Below are 21,191 nucleotides of genomic sequence, written 5' to 3' on the forward strand. Positions count from 1 at the left end.
TAGAATCTGACTGTAACTTACAAAGTGGTAACGTGAAGAGCTCCATAGATCCCCCCCCATTAAAGCAACCATAAATGCTAAAAATTGTTTTCAAAAAATGACCCTTAAAAATCATTCACATTGTCTAAAGGACATATAGCAAGTAGAGAAACCCTTCAGTAAATTTATTATATCTTAAGAGCAGTGAAGGACTATGACATTTAGGTCTCAACCTACTCCCTCTCCCACTCCAACTCAGTATGACAGAAGTACTATGTAATTATCGTTATAGCCAAAAGTATAAGTCCCTCTCCTCCCAGCTTCAATTTAAGGCTACTGTCTCTCCCCAAAAGAAGTAGGTTGCCATCATTTCTCATCTTTCCCAACTCCATGTTACAGAAGCTCTAGTCCCAGCAAGAACAGCTTTGTGGTCCTCCTCTCCCCTACCCCTTGTTGAGTAGCAGGGCAGGGTGAGAATAGTAGGTACTGTTTGCCCTCAGCCCATGGCTGTAATGGGGTAGAGATTTCCAGTGGGAGATGTAAGCTGAGATCAGAGGCTACCACCTCTTCCAGAAATTCAGTTTGTAATGCAGGAATGGGCCACCATTCTCATCATCAGCTCAGGAGCACTAACAGAAATTTTGCTGTGGGGAGAGTCAAACTGTAAGAATAAAGCTTTTTATCTCTTCCGAAGAGAATTGACTTTTTGGGAGCAAAGCTTAGGCCTAAGGGCACTCTTTAAAAGCAATGCAGATTTTGGTTCTATTCAATTTAGATGAAGTAAGTTGCTCAATAAAGCAAGAAGCTAAAAGATAGACTAGCTAGAGGTTTCAATAGGACCAAGGAAAGAGACAGCTAAGAAGAGTAACTAGTGTTGGAACAAGTCTCAAAGACTTGACTCAAACATCACCTGGAAAGGGACTTGAATTTAATTGTTTCAGACGATGGAGCAATTTATACCTTGGGACTTTGTAAAAAAACCAATAGAGCAATCAGTTGAAATTAGTAGAGGTGAAAAGCGTAGTATGATACCAACTGAGGCAGACACAGATCAGGGAAGGAGATAGTTGATGAGACTCCTGGCAAACCATGGTCTTTCTAGGGCTATACACAAGGCTACACCCTCTGAGAAATAGCAGAGGTTGTATTGTAGGCTTGTGTGGTCTCTGATCAGAAGATTTCCAAATTCTTTGTGTCCCACATGGAAGCATCCAAGCAGGATACATGGGCATAGTAAAGGAGATATTGGCGTTTATTAAAAGTTATGGGAAAAAGTTAACAAATAGCCATGATAGACCAGGTATGAGGTGGAAGCAGAGAGCATCTTCCTCTTTCCAAGTGCTTTAAAAAGCTGTGCTAACCTATAGAAGGGGAAAAACCTATTGATCACCAATAATCCATGAGTGGGGAGGAGCATGGGTGGTCCCTGGGCTGAGGTAGGGTGGTTTGAGTTGTCCCCAGGCCAGGGTGTGAATAATATACATATATTTGCAATTGAAAAGAAGGCTCAGAGAAAGACACAAATGTTCAACCTGAAATACAATATTAAGTCAATTCTTTTTGATCTAACCTTTTCTCTAGTACCTGTTCCCCTTTTCCTATTGGCCTCAGTTGCTTTAAGGTATCTGCTTTAGTTTCTCTGCATTAAGGGCAACAAATGCTAGCTAGTTTTTTAGGTGTCTTACCTATCCTCACCCCTTCCTTGTGTGCTCTCGCTTTTATCATGTGCTCATAGTCCAATCCCCTTGTTGTGTTTGCCCTTGATCTAATGTCCACATATGAGGGAGAACATACGATTTTTGGTCTTTTGGGCCAGGCTAACCTCACTCAGAATGATGTTCTCCAATTCCATCCATTTACCAGCGAATGATAACATTTCGTTCGTCTTCATGGCTGCATTACTTTTCCTATCTTAGCCTGCCTCAGTTGCCTACACAGTGGGGAAAATAGACTTCACTGAAATAGTCCAGCCAAGTCACTAAATAAAAATACAAAAAAACAATCTCCAGAGAAGAGAGTATTAGTATCTAGATTTCTCACAACATATTATCTAAAATATCCAATTTTCAACAAAAATTTGTGAGACATGCAAAGCAAGAAGAAAGTAGCAGGTAGCAGAAATTACTTTTGAAAGGGCCCATATTTTGGATTTAGGAGACAAAGACTTTAAAACTGTTTCTGTAAGAATGCCCACAAATCAAAAGGAAGTCATGATTAAAGAAATAAACATAGCCCTTACTGGGCATTGTGACTCACACTTGTAAACTCAGCTTCTCAGGAGGTGGAGATTAGGAGGCTCATAGTCCAGGCCAACCTAGGCATAAATGTGAGACTCTTATTCAAAAAATACCTAAAGCAAAAAGGACTGGGGCATGACTCAAGTGGTAGAATGCCTGTCTGGCAAGCAAGCATAAGGCCCTGAATTCAAAACCCGAGCACTGCCCAAAAACAATAACAACAACAAAAGGAAATAAACATAGATTAGTAGAGAGTCAAGGATATGGAGAAAAATAATAAGAGTGAACAGAACCTCAGAGAAATGCAGAATATTGTCACGAGCAGTCGATGGTGCAAAGTTGACCATCAGTCAGGTGCTAAATGAATTAACTTAGGTAGGAACTAAGTTGCTCATACACACACTTTATTGTAGGGAGTTACAACCTATGCCCGATAGTGCCTCAGCCTTCCTTAAGCTGTGCTCACCTTGCGACGTGAATCTTAGTCTGCTGGCGGCTAACTCCAAACTGGTCCTGGCTAGTTCTCTGTCTCAATACACCTCCAGGACACCCAGGGAATCCGACGTGCCGTGTGGAGTGTCCAGTCCACTTCGTCTGGGACTGTTCCCGATTGGCTTGATGTGTGTTGCTGGTCGAAAGGAAGTGATGTTGGTCTCGCAGCAAGTAGAGTTTAAATATTCATAGCAGGCTGGCTTATCCGCACCAGCTTAGGGTTAGCTGATCTGCATATTGGCACCAGCTTAGGGTTAGCTGATCTGCATATTGGCACCAGCTTAGGGTTAGCTGATCTGCATATCAGCACCATATGGTATTTGTTTACATCATAGGGCTTACAAGTGCACACAATATTGTTTTCCTATAGGTTTTACAATGTATTATATTTTATATACTTTTTCAGTATGTTTAATGAACAGCAAACATAATACTCATAACAAATACCATTTAGAGCACCATTCAGATAGCCAAAACAACCTTGAAAAAGAACAACAAAATTGGAGGTCTCCTACTTCCTAATTTTAAAATTTTACACAGCTACAATAACCAAAAGAGTGTGTCACTAGTATGAGGATAAACAGATAGATAGACTAAAATGGAGAGTTCAGAAATAAACCATCATATTATGTTCAGTTGATCTTTGAAAAGGGTGCCAAGATGCCTGGTGGAGTGGCTCCAGTAGTAGAGTACCTGCCAGCAACCGCAAGTCCCTGAGTTCAAACCCCAGTACCACCAACAAAATAAACCATAAAACAACAAAAGAGGAAACACTAATATATTAGGGTTCTCCAGAGAAACAGAACCAGTAGAATATGAGCGAGTATTAGATTGGCTTACATAATCAGAGGCTAAATAATCTCACAATGGCCATCTGGGCTGGAGAATCAGGGAAACCTGTAGTTGCTCAGTTCAAGAAGCTAGAAATCTCCAGAATGAGAGTTTGGGGATGCAACACCATCCAAATCTTTCTGGGGGCCTGAAAGCCCCCTGGAGAGCCACTGGTACAAGTTTACATTCAAAGACTGAAGAACTGGAGTCTGATGTCCATGGGTGACAGCAGCCAAAAAATACACCCATTCAAGAAGAGTCCTGTGTGAGCTAGCTTCGCTCTTTTTTGTTCTGTCTATGCCCCAAGTATATTGGATGGTTCTACTCACATTGAAGGCAGGTCTTCCCGCCCAGTTCACTGACCCACATACCATTCTTCACTAAAAACCATAGTTTTTAGTGACACACCAGACACTAGGCTTTGCCAATTTTCTAGGCAGCCTTAGAATGTCCAATGAGGCAAATCTATAGAGACAGAAGGTAGATTAGTAATTACTTAGGCTGGGGGTGTGCAAGTATTGAAGGGAAATGGGGAGTGCTGTTAATGAGTACAGGGTTCTTTTTTGGGGTGATGGTTGCACAACTGTGCATATACCAAATACACTTGGAATGGATGAGTTGGATGGTATGAGAATTGTGTCCCAAAAAGTTGTTTTTTAGGGCTGGCAGCATGGCTCAAACAATAAAGTGCCTGCCTAGCCAGTGCAAAGCCCTGAGTTCAAACCTTAGTACTGCCAAAAAAGGTTGTTTTTTAAAATTAGGAAGAAACTTAAGCCATTAATGTTAGAAAGGTGAATACAAGTCAACCTAAGGGAAGTAGATTCAGCTCTATTTCTTGAGCCCTGCAATAATAATTGACCATCTGCATATCTTTTTTCTCCTTCTCTCAGGACTCCATATCATCCATAGCCTAGATGAAGTTAATTTCATACAGAACCTTGTGTTTTACATTGAAGCTGCATATAAAACTGCTGTAAGTACTCATTTTGAAATGAGTTTTAAACATACAGTTTTGGTTCTAAAACACTGGGCAGCGTACTCTTTCTCTTAACGCTGCCCCTCATACTGAACTACTTTAAAAGGCTTCTGGCAGAAATCATCGTTAGTCTCTTTCTTTACTAAGATCTGTTATCCCCTATTTGCCTTCTTTCCAAGGCTGGTAGATAGGCAAGAAGGTTCAGATGCTGTACTTTAAAACTCCACATCATGGTACATATGTGGCATTCTGAGACTAAATTGTGGTTTTACTTGAATATTTTCAAGTCTTTTTTTTTTTTACAGTACTGGGGTTTGAACTCAGGGACTTGCACTTGCTAGGCAGGTAAATAGGGTCTTTGTGTTTATGCCCAGGTTGGCCTGGGCATTTATACTTCCCATGCAGCTGGGATGACAGGTGCATGCCATTACACCCAGCCTTTATTAGTTGAGATGGAGTCTTATAAACATTTTGGCTGGGCTGGCCTTGAACCTTTATCCTTCTGATCTCTGCCTGCTGAGTTCCTAGGATTATAAGCATGGAGCCATTGTACCTGGCTTGGTTTCAAGTCTTAAACAGGAACAAGATGGCTAGGGAGTATTGTGGGCCAGTTGTATATGTAGAAATAAAATTTAGTCATGTGTTTAATGTTATTTGTGAGTATTGATTTAGAACTTATTATACAACAACATTTGTCTTTACAACTATCATTTGAGGTAGGTTCATATTAAATCATCATATATAGCATATTCTCTGTATAAAATGCTAGGTACTATATAGGAATGTGTGTTTTTTCTTCAGTCTAACATAAACAGTTTTTGTTGTTGTTGTTCATTGATACTTTATTCATAATCCCCCAAACTGCAAATAATCCAAATATCCATCAACAGGTAAATGGATAAACAAATTTTAATATGTCCATAAATGGGATATGGTTCAGCAATAAAAGGCATGAACTATTGATCCATGCAACAATGTGGATGAATATCAAAGGAATTATGCTTAGTGAAGGAAGTCACACAAAAATGTGCATATTATATGATGCCATTAATATAAAATTCTAGAAATTTTAAAGTGATAGGAAGCAGATTCCTGGTTATCTCATGACAGGATCAGAGGAAAAGATAAATCGCAGAGGAGTGTAAGGAAACTTTTGGGGATTTTGCAAGTGTCCTTTACATAAATATAGGTCAAAATTAATCATATTTTACAGTTTTAAATATGTGCAGTTTTATACACCACTGTACTTCAATAATGTAGAATTCATAAAGGCAGTCCCTCAAAGACTATACTGGAAACTCACTGCCAGAGTCATCTTCTCTGACTGCTCCTTTGCCATGGTGATTTAGGCCTGTGGTGACACAGTACATCAAGGTGGGAGTGTGTGGCAGGGGGCTCCTCATCGTGGTGGCTTGGAAACTTAAGAGACAGAAAGGAACCAGGATCCTAATATCCCCTTCAAGGGTACCCCCCTATACATGCTATAACCTAACTTCCTTCTGCTAGAATCCCTATCCTAAAGGTTTCACCCTCTCCCAATAGCATCACAAATGCTTTCAAGCAAGCCTTTAACTCATGAGCTTTTAGGGACACTTAAGATCCATGCTACAGCAGTGTGTGCATGCATGCATGTACACATGTGCACATGTCTGTTTCCAAGTTCTGTTCAGTGGTGCTTAGAAGCAGTGACACCCCAGTGACAGTGAACATACCATGTGCCTAGATCTTGGATTCTTAACTATCATTTTCTAATAAAATAAATCAGGACTTCTTACAGAATTGATTGATTCCAGGATTGGGGCAAGAAAAATACAAGATGAGATTGGAGCATTTTGTAATGTCAAACAGTGAAGAAATGCTCAAAAAAGAATAGGGCATGTCAAAAGAGCACAAGAAAACATCATGAATAACGTTAAAAAGGCATGGGAATCAACCTGAGAAGATACTCAATGGCCAAAGCTGGAACATTTAACAATTTGGGCAAGAAAATAGTATTTTATTATAAACCAGGGAAAAAACTCTAAGTATCTATAAGTCCCTATCACTATTTAACTAATTAAACAAGGAAGAAATGACAGCCTTCCTTGGAGAAGATTGTAATTAATGATTGTAGAAGTAATGGAGAAATTAGAAAATCATCATTAAAATGCCTATGTAATAATTGTTGCAGGCAAGATCCACTAATGGATGTTGAATTATGGGTCGGTGTTTAAGAAGAAAGAGGATAATTTTGTAGTGTTAAATACCTCTCTCAAGATATTTATTAATCACAAAGGGAAAAACAGTAACAGTAGAATGGAGAAACTCAGCATATACCACCTTAACTAAGTGAAGAAGGTTAGTATCACCTATAATGAATCAGTCTCTTATACCCTTAATATAATGTACTAAGAAGGACCCAACAAACCTAAATTAGGGAAAATCTATAAAATACTTGGTCACTAATCTTCAAAAAGTGTCAAGGTCAGAAAAGCAAGACTTTAGGAACCACCATTGATTGGAAGGCACTAAGAAGATATGACAAAAATGATGTGGAATTCTGGATTAAATGCTGGAATGTAAAAAAAAACACTATTAGTGAAAAACTATTGAAGTCTGAATAAAGTTCATAGTTTGGTTAATAATATCATATTGAAGGCTGATGGAGTCACTCAAGTAGTAGAGCACCTGCCTAGCAAGTGTGAGGCCCTGAATTCAAACCCCAGTACCACCAAAAAAAATGAGGAATAATATCTTATCAGTGTTGACAGTTTCACTGTTGGTTATGTTAGATGTTAACATTATGGAAAACTAAGCAAAAGGTATATGGGATCTCACTGGACTGTTTTTGCAACTGCTGTGTAAGCCTAAAATTATCTCAAAATAAAAAGGTTTAAAAAGTAACTTGAAATATTATTTTTATTACCAAGGAGATGTATAGAGCTATGGTTAAAAGTAGGCTTTGGGGTAAGAGAACTTGGATTTTAATCTTAGTTTTGTCACTTATTAGCTATGTGACTTTGGGTGAGTCACTTAAATTATCTTTGTAACCCAGTCTCATCATCTGTAAAATGTAAGGATTAAGGAAGATAATACATAAAGTATGTAGGTTGGTGCATAGTACATTGTCAGTGCCAATAGAGGATAAAATCAGAATGGATGTTTAAGATAAAATACTGGGCTGCAGTTTAGGCTCCCTTTCTATTTTACCATAGCAGAGGATCTGCTGTGGTAAAAAATTTTGAGAAGTATCTCTAGTAGATGAACTGAGTTATAGTTGTTAGTTCTCCTGATTAACTGTTGAGGAGGCTTACAAATTTTTAGAGGCCCCAATGGAATTTAAAGCTACTGAGAAAGTAATTGAAGAGGTCACACAGCTCATGGGCAGCCCTTGAATAAGAATTGTGGGTATGCATATGTGTGGTAAATTAACTACTGTTACTCTTTTTTTATTTGAGGGTTCTGCATCTAGTGAGTGTTTAGTAGTTATGACTTACTAATGATATTTTGGCTATTCTATGTCAGGACTTTGGGATATGGGAACGTGGCGACAAGACCAACCAAGGGATCTCAGAATTGAATGCCAGTTCTGTTGGAATGGCAAAGGTAATTTCCTTTCTTGTTTGCAGCAAATATGGGTCAAGGAAGTCTAATGTACCTCTGCCACAGATAAAATCTTAATGTGCATATAGACCATCATCAAACTATTCTTTTAAACCACAGGTAAAATTTAGATTCTGCCATGGAATGTAGATAAAAACATTCATAAGCTCTAGGTTTGATATTCAATTGCCTTTGTGACATGTCTCTGTTCATATTTCCCATAAACAAAAGGAAGCTCTTTGTCCTTCCATAGACCAATTGAACAAGCTTGATATCAAAGAACTATATCTCAATCCTCCATTTCCTTTACTGTCTTTGTCTCCCATATCACCACTATCATCATCACCACCACCTTTCTACTTGACTATTTTCATCTTATCTTCTTTTGCATAAACTAGGATAGCAGGAATAAGATCAAATATATCCATTATGATAAATAAGTGTGATTTAATATCGCCTACTTAAAAGTCAAAGAAACAGATTGATTTTAAAAAAGAAAAAGGAAATATAATATATTCTCCCTATACAGCAAAATGATACAGAAAGATTAAAAACATGACTAGGCAAAGTAAAGTCTGACAAAAATGAACAGGGGAGACTAATGTCAAATGAAATAGAATCCAAAACAAAAAGTGTCACAAGGAATAAAGAAAACAAAAGAGTCATGGGAGATTTTAAAAGGCACAGCATGTAATGAGAAAGTCTGGTCTGGAATGTAATTTCAACTAATACATAGAAAAATATATTAGAAATATAAAGTAAAAGAGAAATGATTATAAGAGAATAATTTCACAAAAAACATTGTCAGGCTATGATAATTCAGTAAACCAAAGATAAGATCATAGAAAATTTAAATCATGTAATTAATACAATTGCATTAATACATACATTTGGAACTTTGTACTTAAAAACATTTTATCCCCTGGCTAAACTGTCTTTTTAATGTGCTTGTTTTTGAGACAGGTATTTCAGTATGTTGCCCAGGCTGGTCTTGAACTTGCGATCCTCCTGCCTCAATCTCCCAAATAACTGGATTACAGACATGTGCCACCTGGCTTAACATATTTTTTGATTACTAGTGTGGTCTAGATATTGAGATTTTTTTTTTGCTGTACTGGGACTTGAACTCAGGACCTATGCCTTGAGCCATTCCACCAGCTCTTTTTTGTGATAGGATTATTCAAGTTAGGGTCTTTTGAACCATTTGCCTAGGCTTGCTTTGAACTGTGTGCTATCCTCCTTATCTCTGCCTCCTTAGTAGCTAGGATAACAGGTGTGAGCCACCAGTGCCCAGCTGATTATTTTTAATATCTTACTATACCTACTTCTGTGCAACCAAATTTTTTCATCAGTCTCATATGTCACTGACTGAACAAGATAACTAAATATCCTCCCAAGTAATTTCATACAGATAAAGCTAATTTATTATTTTCAGTTGCTGTGTAGTATTTAATAATTGCTGTATTGATGAAATTGTCTCCATTTTTTACTATTGCAAATAATGGTTTTGGTGGTACTGGAGTTTGAATTCAGGGCCTCATGCTTGCTAGGTAGCCACTCTACCACTTAAGCCATTCTGCCAGCCTTGCAAATAAATTTTTTTCTTTAAAATGTTTCTTTTTCTTATTTTGTTGTAATTTTTTTGGTTTATTTTCAACTTTTATACACAAATCACGTTCCTAGAAAGCAGAGTAGAAAAGCTTCTTTCCTCACACACATGCTGCTAAGGAAATAGTTTTATACATAGAATTTCAACAGGAGAGAGAAAAGAACAGAGAAGGAGGGTTGCCAGAGAGATGCTGAGAGGCAGGAAAAGAAGGATGGCCAGACTAGTGGGTCCATTTCCCTCCCATTGCTTACATTTGTAACTGGCATTTTTGGTATAAACAGAATAACTAGTTCTACCTTAGCAAATAATGTTTTAATGAAGATGTTTGTACATATATCCTGGTAACTTGAACAAATGTTTTCATAGTATAGGTCCTTGACCCGGAAGGGCTCAGGGAAGGAATGAACAGACAAGACATACAAAAGGACTCACTCAGGAAGGGAATGACAAAACACATATTGAGAGAACCAGAAGGCTGGTGACCAACTGGCAAAATTTTATTTTTCTCAGCCAGCTTTATACAAAAGAAGAAGAGACTTAAACATCAAAAACACTCTGACCTAGTTACAACCTTTCTGTTTTTGCCACCCTGCATTCTTACTGCCAGTGTCCTTGACTAAGTATAAATTTCTTTATAGTCAAGGGAAACCACTTAGCATTCCTTCCCACCATGATAGAGGCATGGTGTACCTGCAGATTCCGACCTTGTTGGAATGTTTCTAAGCTACAGTGACCTTGTCAGACTGTGGCTTTTGGTTCCCAACAGATAGGTTTCTAAAAATGGAACCACTGAATTAAGGAATATAAACTTTAAAACTTTTCTCCAAAAGAATTTCCACTGGTTTATTATTCTCCCTCTATACATGATGGGTATATACCATTTTCCTCAACCCTTACTAACTCTATAGTGTCAATAATTTTGGATATTTTTTCTAAATTTTTAGCCACTGAAATGGCTTTTTATTTTTTATTATATTTATTTAATCATTTGTTTAATGGTGCCAGGACTCTAAACCAGGGCCTCAGCACATGCTAGGCAAGTGCTCTACCACTGAGCTACATACATCCTCAACTCCTTACTTTTTATTCTGAAATCATTTCAGACTGGAGAAAAGTTGCAAGAATGGTGCAAAGAATTCCAATTACCATTCATCCAAGTTCCCCACCTGTTAATATTTGCTTTATCTTTCTCACTGTTTATATACATACAAACACACACACAAACACACACACACACACACACATTTTTTCTGAGCAGATTGAATTGTCAGTGAGCAGATAGGATGCCCCACTACTCCTAAATACTTCATTGTGAACTTCTTAAGACTCTTTTATAACTATGGTACAATCATCAAAATCAGGAAAAAACACTAGCATTATACACACCACAGACCCCATTCAAATTTCTTTAATTGTTCTAATAATGTCATTCATGGTAAAATAAAAAATATTATGATGCAGGATATAATCCAGAATAGCATGTTACATTTAGTTGTAATACCGCTTTAAGGCTTGTTTAATCTGGAACAGTACTTTGGTCTTGTCATTATTTTGAAGAATACAGGCTAGTCTTTGTTTGTTTTATTTTGTATGGTCTTGGAGATGGATTCTAGAGCCTTGAGCATGCTAATCACGTACTCTACCACAGCAGATCCGCTTCACCTTTTCTTACCTGGCCCCAGGCCAGTTACTTTATAGAATGTTCCTCAGTTTTATTTTGTGTGGTATTTCTTCATGGTTAGATTCAAGGTATATGCTTTCAGCAAGAATACCTCAGAAGTGCTTTATCTATTATCAGGGAGCAGATGATATAAATTTGTCCTGTTACTGTTGATGTTGTCTTTGATCTCTTGGTATCTGCTGGGTTCTTCTGCAGTTAATGAGTATTTTGTGCCTGGTTGACTTGTACTTACTATTTAGGTTTTAGTTTAGATGTCATTTCTTCAGGAAAGCTATCTAGAACTGCCTTCTACTCCCACATCTATGTCAGGTCAACATCATAATTGAGGAACTACAGATAACTAATGAATTTTTGAAATAATATCCAACCTTTTAAGCATTGCAATGCAATAAATATACCTTTTTATCAAATCAGAAAAAATTGAGATAAATACTTTATATTAAGGAAGGTACTGTCATGTACTGCTAGTGGTAAGTTATATTGGTATAACATGCATAAGAAGCAATTTAGTATTATGTCTCAAAAATTGTTCATACCCTTTGACCTAATGATTTTACTTCAGGGAAGTAATGCTTATAAAATAATGTGAAATGAAAACAGTTATTTGTTATCTTGACAACAAGCTTACTATATGCCATGCTGTGTGCTTGATATTGGTGAAAAATGCAATTCCTGACCTTAGGGAATTTATAATTTAGTAAGAAAGGTTTATCAAAGTGGTGTTTCTAATAGCACAAAATTAAAGACAATCTAAATTTCCAACAATTTCAAAATGGACAGATATACTTTATTACAGCTGTATGAGAGATTATTATGTTAAAATAGAGTTTATAACATGGAAAAACACTTATGCTATAATATTAATTGTAAAAAGTAATATACTAAATGTGATCTCAACTATCTACAAGTATGCATAGGAAAAACTAAGAGGAAACATGTCAAGAATATTAACAGTGGTTGTTTTGGATGATCTTTTGCCCTCTTTATACTTTACTATGTTTTCAAAATACTATATAAGAAGTATATTTTAGTTTTAGGATCAGAAAATATATTTTTAAAGTGAGAAATTAATAAGTAAATTCTATTTTCAAAAAGCATGATGATCTCACTTAAAAAGTCAAACTCCTAACTAAAAGTAGAGAGTAAAATGGTAGTCTCCTGTGACTTGGGTATAAAAAGAAGGAAGGAATGAAGAGTTGTTGGTCAAGAGGTACAGAGTTTCAGACAGACAGGCAGAATAAGTTTTGAGATCTATTGCCCAGCAGGGTGACAGTCGACAATATTTTAAAGAAATGGAAACTCATCTTTTACCTTGATAATTAATACATTCATTTTAAAAGTCAAATATAGAGGCAGGCACCAGTGTAATCCTGTAATCCTAGCCTATAATCCTAGCTACTCAGGAGACGGAGATCAGGAGGATTGGGATTTGAAGCCAGCACAGGCTATCACAAAATAGGCCTGGCAGAGTAGCTCAAGTAGTAGTATCTGTTTAGCAAGCATGAGGCCCTGAGTTCAAACCTGAGTACCATCAAAAAAAAGTAAAATATGGTAACTTCCTAGAGCATCTGCTTCTCTGTGGAAACTCAGATATATGGCAAAACCTCATGGTTGTTGATTTATCTTGCGCAATACAATTTTTAGTGCTTTCTTTATGCCGGTATCTTAGTTGGAGTTTCCTGCCAAAAGAATGATTTACTATGAATTCATGTGCGATCTTCAAATTATTTTTGGCAGTACTGGGGTTTGAACTCAGGGCCTTGCACCTACTAGATAGGCTCTCTACCACTTGAGCCATGCCCCCAGGCCACCCTTTTTGCATTTTTGGGTTTTTTAGTTATTTTTCAGATAAGATCTTTTTTGCCCAGACTGGCCTCAAACCATGATCCTCCTTGCCTCCTAACTGGGATTATAAGTATGAGCTACCATACCCGGTCCTCACATTATTTTTAAAATATGCTGTTTGACTTGATAGTGTTACAGACTCCATTTTAACTTTCTTTGGGACAATATGAGAGGCAAAGTAAAACTTGAAGCCTCTGGGAATAAAGAATGTTACTGTATTTTATGTCAAACATGTTCAAAAGTGACATCATGTAAATTGATAAGATACAAGAGTATGAGAAGAAATGTATAATGTTCTTGGGGTTTTGTGTATGTGTGTGTGTGTTTGTTTTTTGTAGTACTGGGGTTGAACCCAGGAATTTGTGCATGCTACGCATGTGCTTTACCACTAAAATTGTCCCTTCTTCCATTGCTCCTCACAGGCAGCCCTAGAAGCACTAGATGAACTGGACCTGTTCGGCGTAAAAGGTGGGCCCCAATCAGTTATCCATGTCCTGGCTGATGAAGTACAGCACTGCCAGGTAAGAAAATGATGAACCATGTTATAGCACATTGTATTCTTGCCCAAACTTAGCATGGGCTTTAAATTAAGGAGAGCTAAATAACAGTACATCTTCTGATTTATATGCCAAGAAATGTTTTTATCAAGCATCCTTTACTGAAGTAAGCCTGATAGAGCATGGGCTATAAATATATCATAGTCCTATTTTCTCACCCAAAGTTATAAAAGGATCCCGCTATAAGTATATGAAATTCTTCACTGCTGTTATATCAAGGAGTTATCATCTCTCTTCCTGAGAATCTTCTTTTCTTAATATACAAAGAAAATAAGAGGTGATTGATTTTGATTGTTCTCTGTAGTGGCTCTGAAACATTTTCTTGTCCCTGGTTGGCTCCAGGTTTATATGTTTTGAGATATGTTTTGAGATTATACTGTTAATGTGATAAATATGCATCTACAGTTTTGTTTAGGATTGCTCTCTGTGTTTGAAAGATTTCAGGTTCTTCTCTCTGGCATGATGAGTTTTCTCCTTTTCTTCAAACCCTGATTAGATATTCATAGTGAATACAAACTCACCTTCTAATTTTAAAAACAAAAAATTTTCCATGGAAAAATATGTCAGAGGCATAGTTGCTGAGCCTTCCCTATTCTGCTTCGTAGCAGCTCCATTTTGTCTTAACTCTGTTCTTAAATAACTGCTAATGAAACAATAGGACTGTTGGCAGGATAATGATGTTAGAGTAGTCTTTATCCATGAGCAGCGTTAAAGAATCAAGATGGGGAAGCAGTGAGATCAGGATAAGAAAAGGATGACTTATCAAACAAGCTAGTTTTCTAAGCTCTCACTATTGAATAATGTTCACATTTTCCAAAAAGCTCTTCTTCCTCATAAATCTTTTGAAACTAAAGTTGTTAGTTTTATAATGCTAAGGTATTTACTAATATACCACATTTTACTTCCTTTTACTTAGTCTATCCTTAATTCGCTCCTGCCCCGGGCTTCAACATCCAAAGAGGTTGATGCTAGTCTGCTGTCAGTGATTTCCTTTCCAGCCTTTGCCGTTGAAGATAGCCAGTTGGTAGAGCTCACAAAACAGGAGATCATCACCAAGCTTCAAGTATGTCCATACATCCCTTTCTTCTGTTAGGGCTGTGACTTTGAGGGGAGATAAGTACCTTTATAGACCTTGAGTAGAACCTGTAGTAGTGATTTCAAGAAACCTTTCATTTTTTTTTCTGAGTTGTCCTCTTTTAAGTAGTTTCTTTAAAAAATCCATTAAGGCTTCCTACACTCATTATTGGTGGGAATGCAGAATAGTACAAACACTTTGGAAAATAGTTGGCAGATTCTTGTAAATTTAAGCATACACCTACCATGTGACTAAACAAACATTTTACTGCTATAAAAGTAAAAATGTATGCTACAAAAGTCTATGCACAACTGTTTATAGCAGCTTTAGTGACAATTATAAAAACCTGGGAGCCCTCAACAGAGAAACAAATAAATTATACAACATCTTGGTAGAATACTTCTCAACAGTGAAAAGAAACAAGCTACTAATCTATATGGCAATGTGGATTCTTAAGTGCATTTTGCTAAGGGAAAGAAGACCAGACCCCAGAGACTATATATTCTATGATTCCATTTATGTGACACTCTGGAAAATACAAAACTAAAGGCAAGAAAACATATTAGTGGTTGATAGAGGTCAAGAGAGATTGTCTATAAGATATAGCTCTGGAGAACTTTGAGGGTAATAGAATGGTTTTCAATGGAACTGTGCTGGTAGACAAATGACTATATTTTTGCCAAAACCTGTAAAATTGCATAGTGTGGCAAACTGGAAAGTGACTATATTATACATGAATTAAATGATCACATTGAAGGGGGTAAGAAAGTTGCTGACCTATGTCTAGAAAAAAAGTCTTGTGTTTTGACTATATACTATAAGCCTAAACTACAAACACCATGTTGTATTTCATAGGTCAGCAAATGAACCTGTTAGCTGGCCAACTGTTCTTGTAAATAAAGTTTTACTGGATTTCAGCCCAGCTCTGTTTATATATCATGTACTGTTGCTTTCAAGGTACAACAGCAGAGCTAAGTAGTTGCAACACAGGCCCCGTGGCCTGTAAAACTTAAAGTATCTATCATCTGGCACTTTAATAAAAAGTTTGCCAAGCTCTGCTCTAGTTGGTAAATTGTTTCTCAAAAAGAATGAATTAGAAATTCTGAAGCTATTTGTATACAAGGGCTGAAAATATAAGTAAAATGTAGTATATAATGAGACCCAGTTTTCTCACTGTTGAAGAAAAAGTTACAAATGGGGTTTGGAGAAGGCTAGAATGAACCCTGTGATATTGGATGGGAGTAGGTGGTATTAGAGTGAACTTGTCTATATTTAATAGAAATGTATACCTACCTGTTTATGTTTCCTAGCTTTGTCCACTGAGAGAGGTCAAAGGCAATAAGCATATCTACTGTTGTCTAAATCTTGATTTCTAAATATTACTCCCAGTAAAAGGAATCAGGCATTCTTGGAGAAACAGATGATTTGAGAGAAGGTACAAAAGGATCCTGAAGCATCTTATGGCTTCAGAAAGTAAATAAGAGCTCAAAAAAGGATGAGACATGTCAAAGGGACACAGAATCCACTTGGAAAGTACTCTAATGGCCAAAGCAGGAACAATTTGAACAACGAAATGATTATGAAAGCATTAGAGTACAACCCAAAGAATAAATTAAGTATCCATGAGTCCATACTGATATAAATAACTGAAAAAATGAATAAATGAGAAAGAAGAGATAAATCTTCCTCATAGGAGAATTTTAATTAATAAATGTTGAGGAAGTGAAGGAAACACAAAGTTTCCATTGAGCACACAATACAATAGCAGTTGCTTCAGGAGAGATCTATTTATGGATACTAAAAGAGGTGGATGAAAGTTTAAGCAGTAAGAGGATATTTGCGTAGTCTCAAAAGTATCCCCCCCCCAAACATTTAATAGTTCTAAAAGAGAAAATTACAGAGAAGAAGCCCAACAGACACCACTTTAACCAAGTATCAGGGTTAACATCACCAGTAATAGGACACATTGACATCATTTACTCCTGATATAGTGCACTAAGAAGGGCACACTGCCTATGTGGTGCCCTTTCCATTTGTGGATGATCTCAATCTCATCATGAGAAAAAGTCAGATGAAACAAAATTGCTGGACATTCCACAAAATAACTGATTTCAAAAGTGTCAAGGTTATGAAAAACAACAAAGACTGAGGAACTGTCATAGATTAGAGGAGACAAGGGAAACATGATCACTGAATGCGGTGTGGGACTCTGAATTGGGCCTTGGGACAGAAAAAAAGGACATTAGTGAAAAAATGGTGAAATCCAAATAATTTGTTTACCTTGGTTAATAGTATCATACCAAAGTTAATTTTTAGTTCTGATATATGTGCTATGATTATGTTAATATAAGTAGATGGGGGTTGATGGATATACTGGTACTCTATTGTTTTTGCAACTCTTCTGAAAATCTAAAATTTCAAAAATTTAAAAATGCATTTAAAAAAGTCTATGAACTGTGTGAGCTGTGAGAAAGGACCACCTAGATTAGTAATTAGGCTGACATAGTTTTACCCTAAGGTGGACAGTCATGGAGAAGATACTGTTAGGAGCACTACTTTAGGGAAGAGCCTATAAAATAGCCCTTACTTGAAATCACATTGCTGAAATCAGTTTCTACTGCTTGGCTGATTTCAGAAGTTTTATTTTTATTTTTAAGTATCATGTCTGTATTGGTGAGAGATTAGTACATGTAGATGTTTCAGAGGCTATATTTCTGATACACCTTTACCAATGTAGACATTTCTGACCTTTTTTCTCTGTGTTCCCAGGGTCGTTATGGTTGCTGTCGTTTTTTACGAGATGGATATAAAACTCCTAAAGAGGTAGGTTTTTTCCTTCCAAAATCAACACATAATAGAATGGTTCTGTTCTTTATAGTCTCTTTCAGAGAGAATACTTACCTCACTGATGGTACTTATGCACATCACTAAATAGGATAGTGATAATTGATCTTTGCTGTATTTGTTGGGTTTCGCTGCCAACTTCTTATGTTGTGGGCCTTTCTGAACTAAATAAAAGAAAGGAGAGTTTAGTCCTTCCACCTCTTGTGGTTTATTAATTTCAGGCAAAAAACTACTGATGTATGCTAAAATCAGTGACAGAAGTTTAAGCAAAACAATATTTGCATAGTTTCCAAGTATCTCCCCGAATATTTAATTGTTACAAAGGAAGAAATTTTTCTATCGGTGCATTTTTCCGACCCGTCTTAGTCCATTTTTTGTAACTGATAATACAATATCCTAAACTAGTGAGTTGTAGAGAAAAGGGGCTTATTTATTTTGATACTGGGTCAAAGGTCCATATCTAGTGATGACCTTTTGCTGCCCGAGTCTCAAGGTTGATACAGGAGACAAGGAACACTAGCCTGTCTGTATGTCTCTCTGGTCTCTCTCCCTCTTCTGTTAAAGCCACCAGGATTTAGTTATGGGGGGGCTCTACCCTTGTGACTGTGTTAAATCATAATCCCTTCCCACAAGACTCATAGCTGGATTAAGTTTCCACCCTCTGCATACCTCACAATGGGGATTAAATTTCAAAACATACAGCCTTGTGGACATACTCAAAACAAATCTAAAATGTATATGTTTTTGCAGTTGGTTAGTTCTAAACAGCAGTTGATTTTGAAAAAGGTTAAGTTCCTTTTGTTATACTAGTTAAAAGTTCTCCTTGGAAATATCAATGGGGAAAGATAAATATTAAAGGAAATTACTGATCAATATGAAACACTTTCATTGGTAATGTAAACATTATTTAAGGCTTAGATGAGTTGGTCAAGAGCCATTATGATTTTTTAAATCAAGGTCAAACTCTTCTGGTCTATTTCCTTCTTTTCCACTTTAGTCCCGATGTGACTTCTGTTCCTACCAGTCTACTAAAATTATTCTCTGAAACATCATGTGTTCCTAAGTGATCAATCCAATAGCCTTTTCTCAACCCTTAATTTACCTTGATTTCTGTATAGCACATCACTGTTATTGGTATACCCTTACATTTTCTTCAAATTCTTTTCCTATTTTAAATTTCATAGCACTATGCTCTCCTGATTCTTTTTTTCATCCTTCCCTCACTCCACTCTGAGGATTTATCAATATTCCATTTGTGGGCATTTTGCTTATTTTATGTAATACTTGTTCACAAAGCTCATTTATAACTTGTGTTTCATGTTTCAGCTCTATGAAGTTTATTCCCAAACTCTCTTCTCTAGCTGCCCTTCTAAGCATTTCTATTGGTATATGCTGCTACTACTTCAAACTTATTAAGTATAAAACCAAACTCAACTTTATTACAAATGAATGGTATTTCTTCATATACTGTCCTGTAATGTCATTATTATACATCCCAGTTCCACTAGTTAGAGGACACCTCATAAAGTACTCTTGCTGAAGGAGGGGAAGTCTGTACATGTGTTTGCTGCCTTCCCTGGCCACCTTCTCTGAAACAGTTAGTAATGAAAGGCTGTATTATACCTCTGAACTAAAGATGTACATATAACCTCTGTATGATAAGACAGACTTTGTTTATTATGTTTTTTTCCCCCCAGGATCCTAATCGTCTATACTATGAACCAGCTGAGCTGAAGCTATTTGAAAACATTGAGTGTGAATGGCCATTGTTCTGGACATACTTTATCCTTGATGGAGTCTTCAGTGGCAACACAGAACAGGTAATGAGCTGGGGAAAACTTTTTAGCAAGCTGTTCTTGTTATATCTTCCTCTTTCAGTTAATGGCTATACCAACCCTATGTCCAAAGGCAAGTCTCTTTAATAGGAAAGGAACAGAATTGTCCCTTAGAAAGTACTAGCTGAGGATACTAAATTAAGAGTTGGGAGACCCAGATTTTTTTGGCCTCAGTTTGACCATTGAGTAGTCCCAGTATTGTTGTTGACTTCTTTACTTTCTGTGTTTGTGAGAATAATTTTTCTCTCTTCATTAAAGGAGATATCAAAAATTTTTTAAATATTTAAGGAGATTATAATGTTAACTATCCTGATTTGATCATTACACATTGTATACATACATTGAATTATCACACTATACCCCATAAATTTGTACAGTTAAAATAATTTTTACTGGGTGTGGTGGTGCATGCCTGTAACCCCAGCACTCAAGAGGCTAAGGCAAGAGAACTGTGAGTTCAAGCCATCCTGGGTAGCAAGACCATGTCAAAAAAATAATTCAAAAAATATATCCCTAAAGTAATTGAATTTTACATATTGAGAGTTTAAGGTACAGTCATTTCTGCTATAATGAGATTTTGTATTTCTAAAAGAGTTACCATACTACACATAATCAAGAAATAAAAAACTACAGAACTTATAGAAAAATGGGGTGAGGGCATAGCACCTAAAATGTAAGTAACAGAATGGTAGGAACCTAGTAAAAACAGTGTTACAATTTCCTCCATGTTAAATGGTTAAGAAATAGATTAGTACCACAATAGTTACGGTACTTTTACCTTGAAAAAGACCTGAAGTTGGTTTGTGGAAGTGTGTGCCTTTGTTCCTGCCAGTTCATCTGCCTGGCTCTTATGCCCACCAGCCTGTGTGTGTAAGAGGAAGAAAACAAAAGAGAAATAAAAATGAAAAAGAGAAATTAGAGAAAAAAACATGAAAAAGAGGAAAAATTTAAAAACAGGCTGAGCAGAAAGGAAGGGCAGATCAAAGGCAGCAGTGTCCATTAAAGGCTTGTAAGTTAGGTTATCTAAAGTTGGATAGAAAGCTATAACAGCAGATGTGGATTGGTGTGGTTCTTTGTCCTCCAGAGGTATGTGCATTTGAGTGTATTGAGTGCATTTTCAGGATGAAGTTGTTTGTAAGCAAACATGAAATTCCTGTTATGCTCAAATTGTTCCCTAATCTGTCAAATGCATTAGAACAAATTAGTGTTTTTACCAGTATCAAACTGATAATACTATGAACTTAATAAATGCTTGTTACATACCAAATATCATGAGCTCAAGCTATTGTGTTATAGCAGAACTGACTATATTTTTCTCATCATAAATTATAATTTTGTTTTATTTTGTACTTTTTATGAACCCAGGGTCTCCTACATGCTAGGCAAGCACTCACTGAACTACCTCCCCAGCCTCTGCCTGTTTTTTAACATTTTATGTATTGCTAAGTTTCAACAAATTGTTAAGTAAGAACATAAATCTGACCATACTAGAAACTTAATTTACCAAATTAAAATGCAGTTTTTAAAAGCCAGTATCCCCTAAAGACAAGGTAATGGATCATACAGGAGTTTGGAAACAGGCTGACTTGGGCTAAACTCTGAACTCAGCCATGTACATGCTCAGTGATCTTGCATAAATTCAGAACCT

The 21,191-nt window shown here is 36.6% G+C and overlaps 1 protein-coding gene across 10 annotated transcripts in view; it reads left to right on the forward strand.

Annotated features, from left to right (window-relative positions):
- Phka1 (phosphorylase kinase regulatory subunit alpha 1) overlaps positions 1 to 21,191 on the forward strand; it is a 108,479-nt gene that overhangs the window by 11,053 nt on the left and 76,235 nt on the right. For all 10 annotated transcript variants that reach the window (XM_074063604.1, XM_074063605.1, XM_074063607.1 and 7 more), the window contains 6 exons: positions 4,430 to 4,512; positions 8,020 to 8,100; positions 13,655 to 13,753; positions 14,706 to 14,852; positions 17,634 to 17,687; positions 19,406 to 19,528. In XM_074063604.1, coding sequence (XP_073919705.1) covers positions 4,430 to 4,512; positions 8,020 to 8,100; positions 13,655 to 13,753; positions 14,706 to 14,852; positions 17,634 to 17,687; positions 19,406 to 19,528 — 587 coding nt within the window. The remainder of the gene's footprint in view (positions 1 to 4,429; positions 4,513 to 8,019; positions 8,101 to 13,654; positions 13,754 to 14,705; positions 14,853 to 17,633; positions 17,688 to 19,405; positions 19,529 to 21,191) is intronic.

Source organism: Castor canadensis, chromosome X (assembly GCF_047511655.1).
Source record: "Castor canadensis chromosome X, mCasCan1.hap1v2, whole genome shotgun sequence".
NCBI lineage: Eukaryota > Metazoa > Chordata > Mammalia > Rodentia > Castoridae > Castor > Castor canadensis.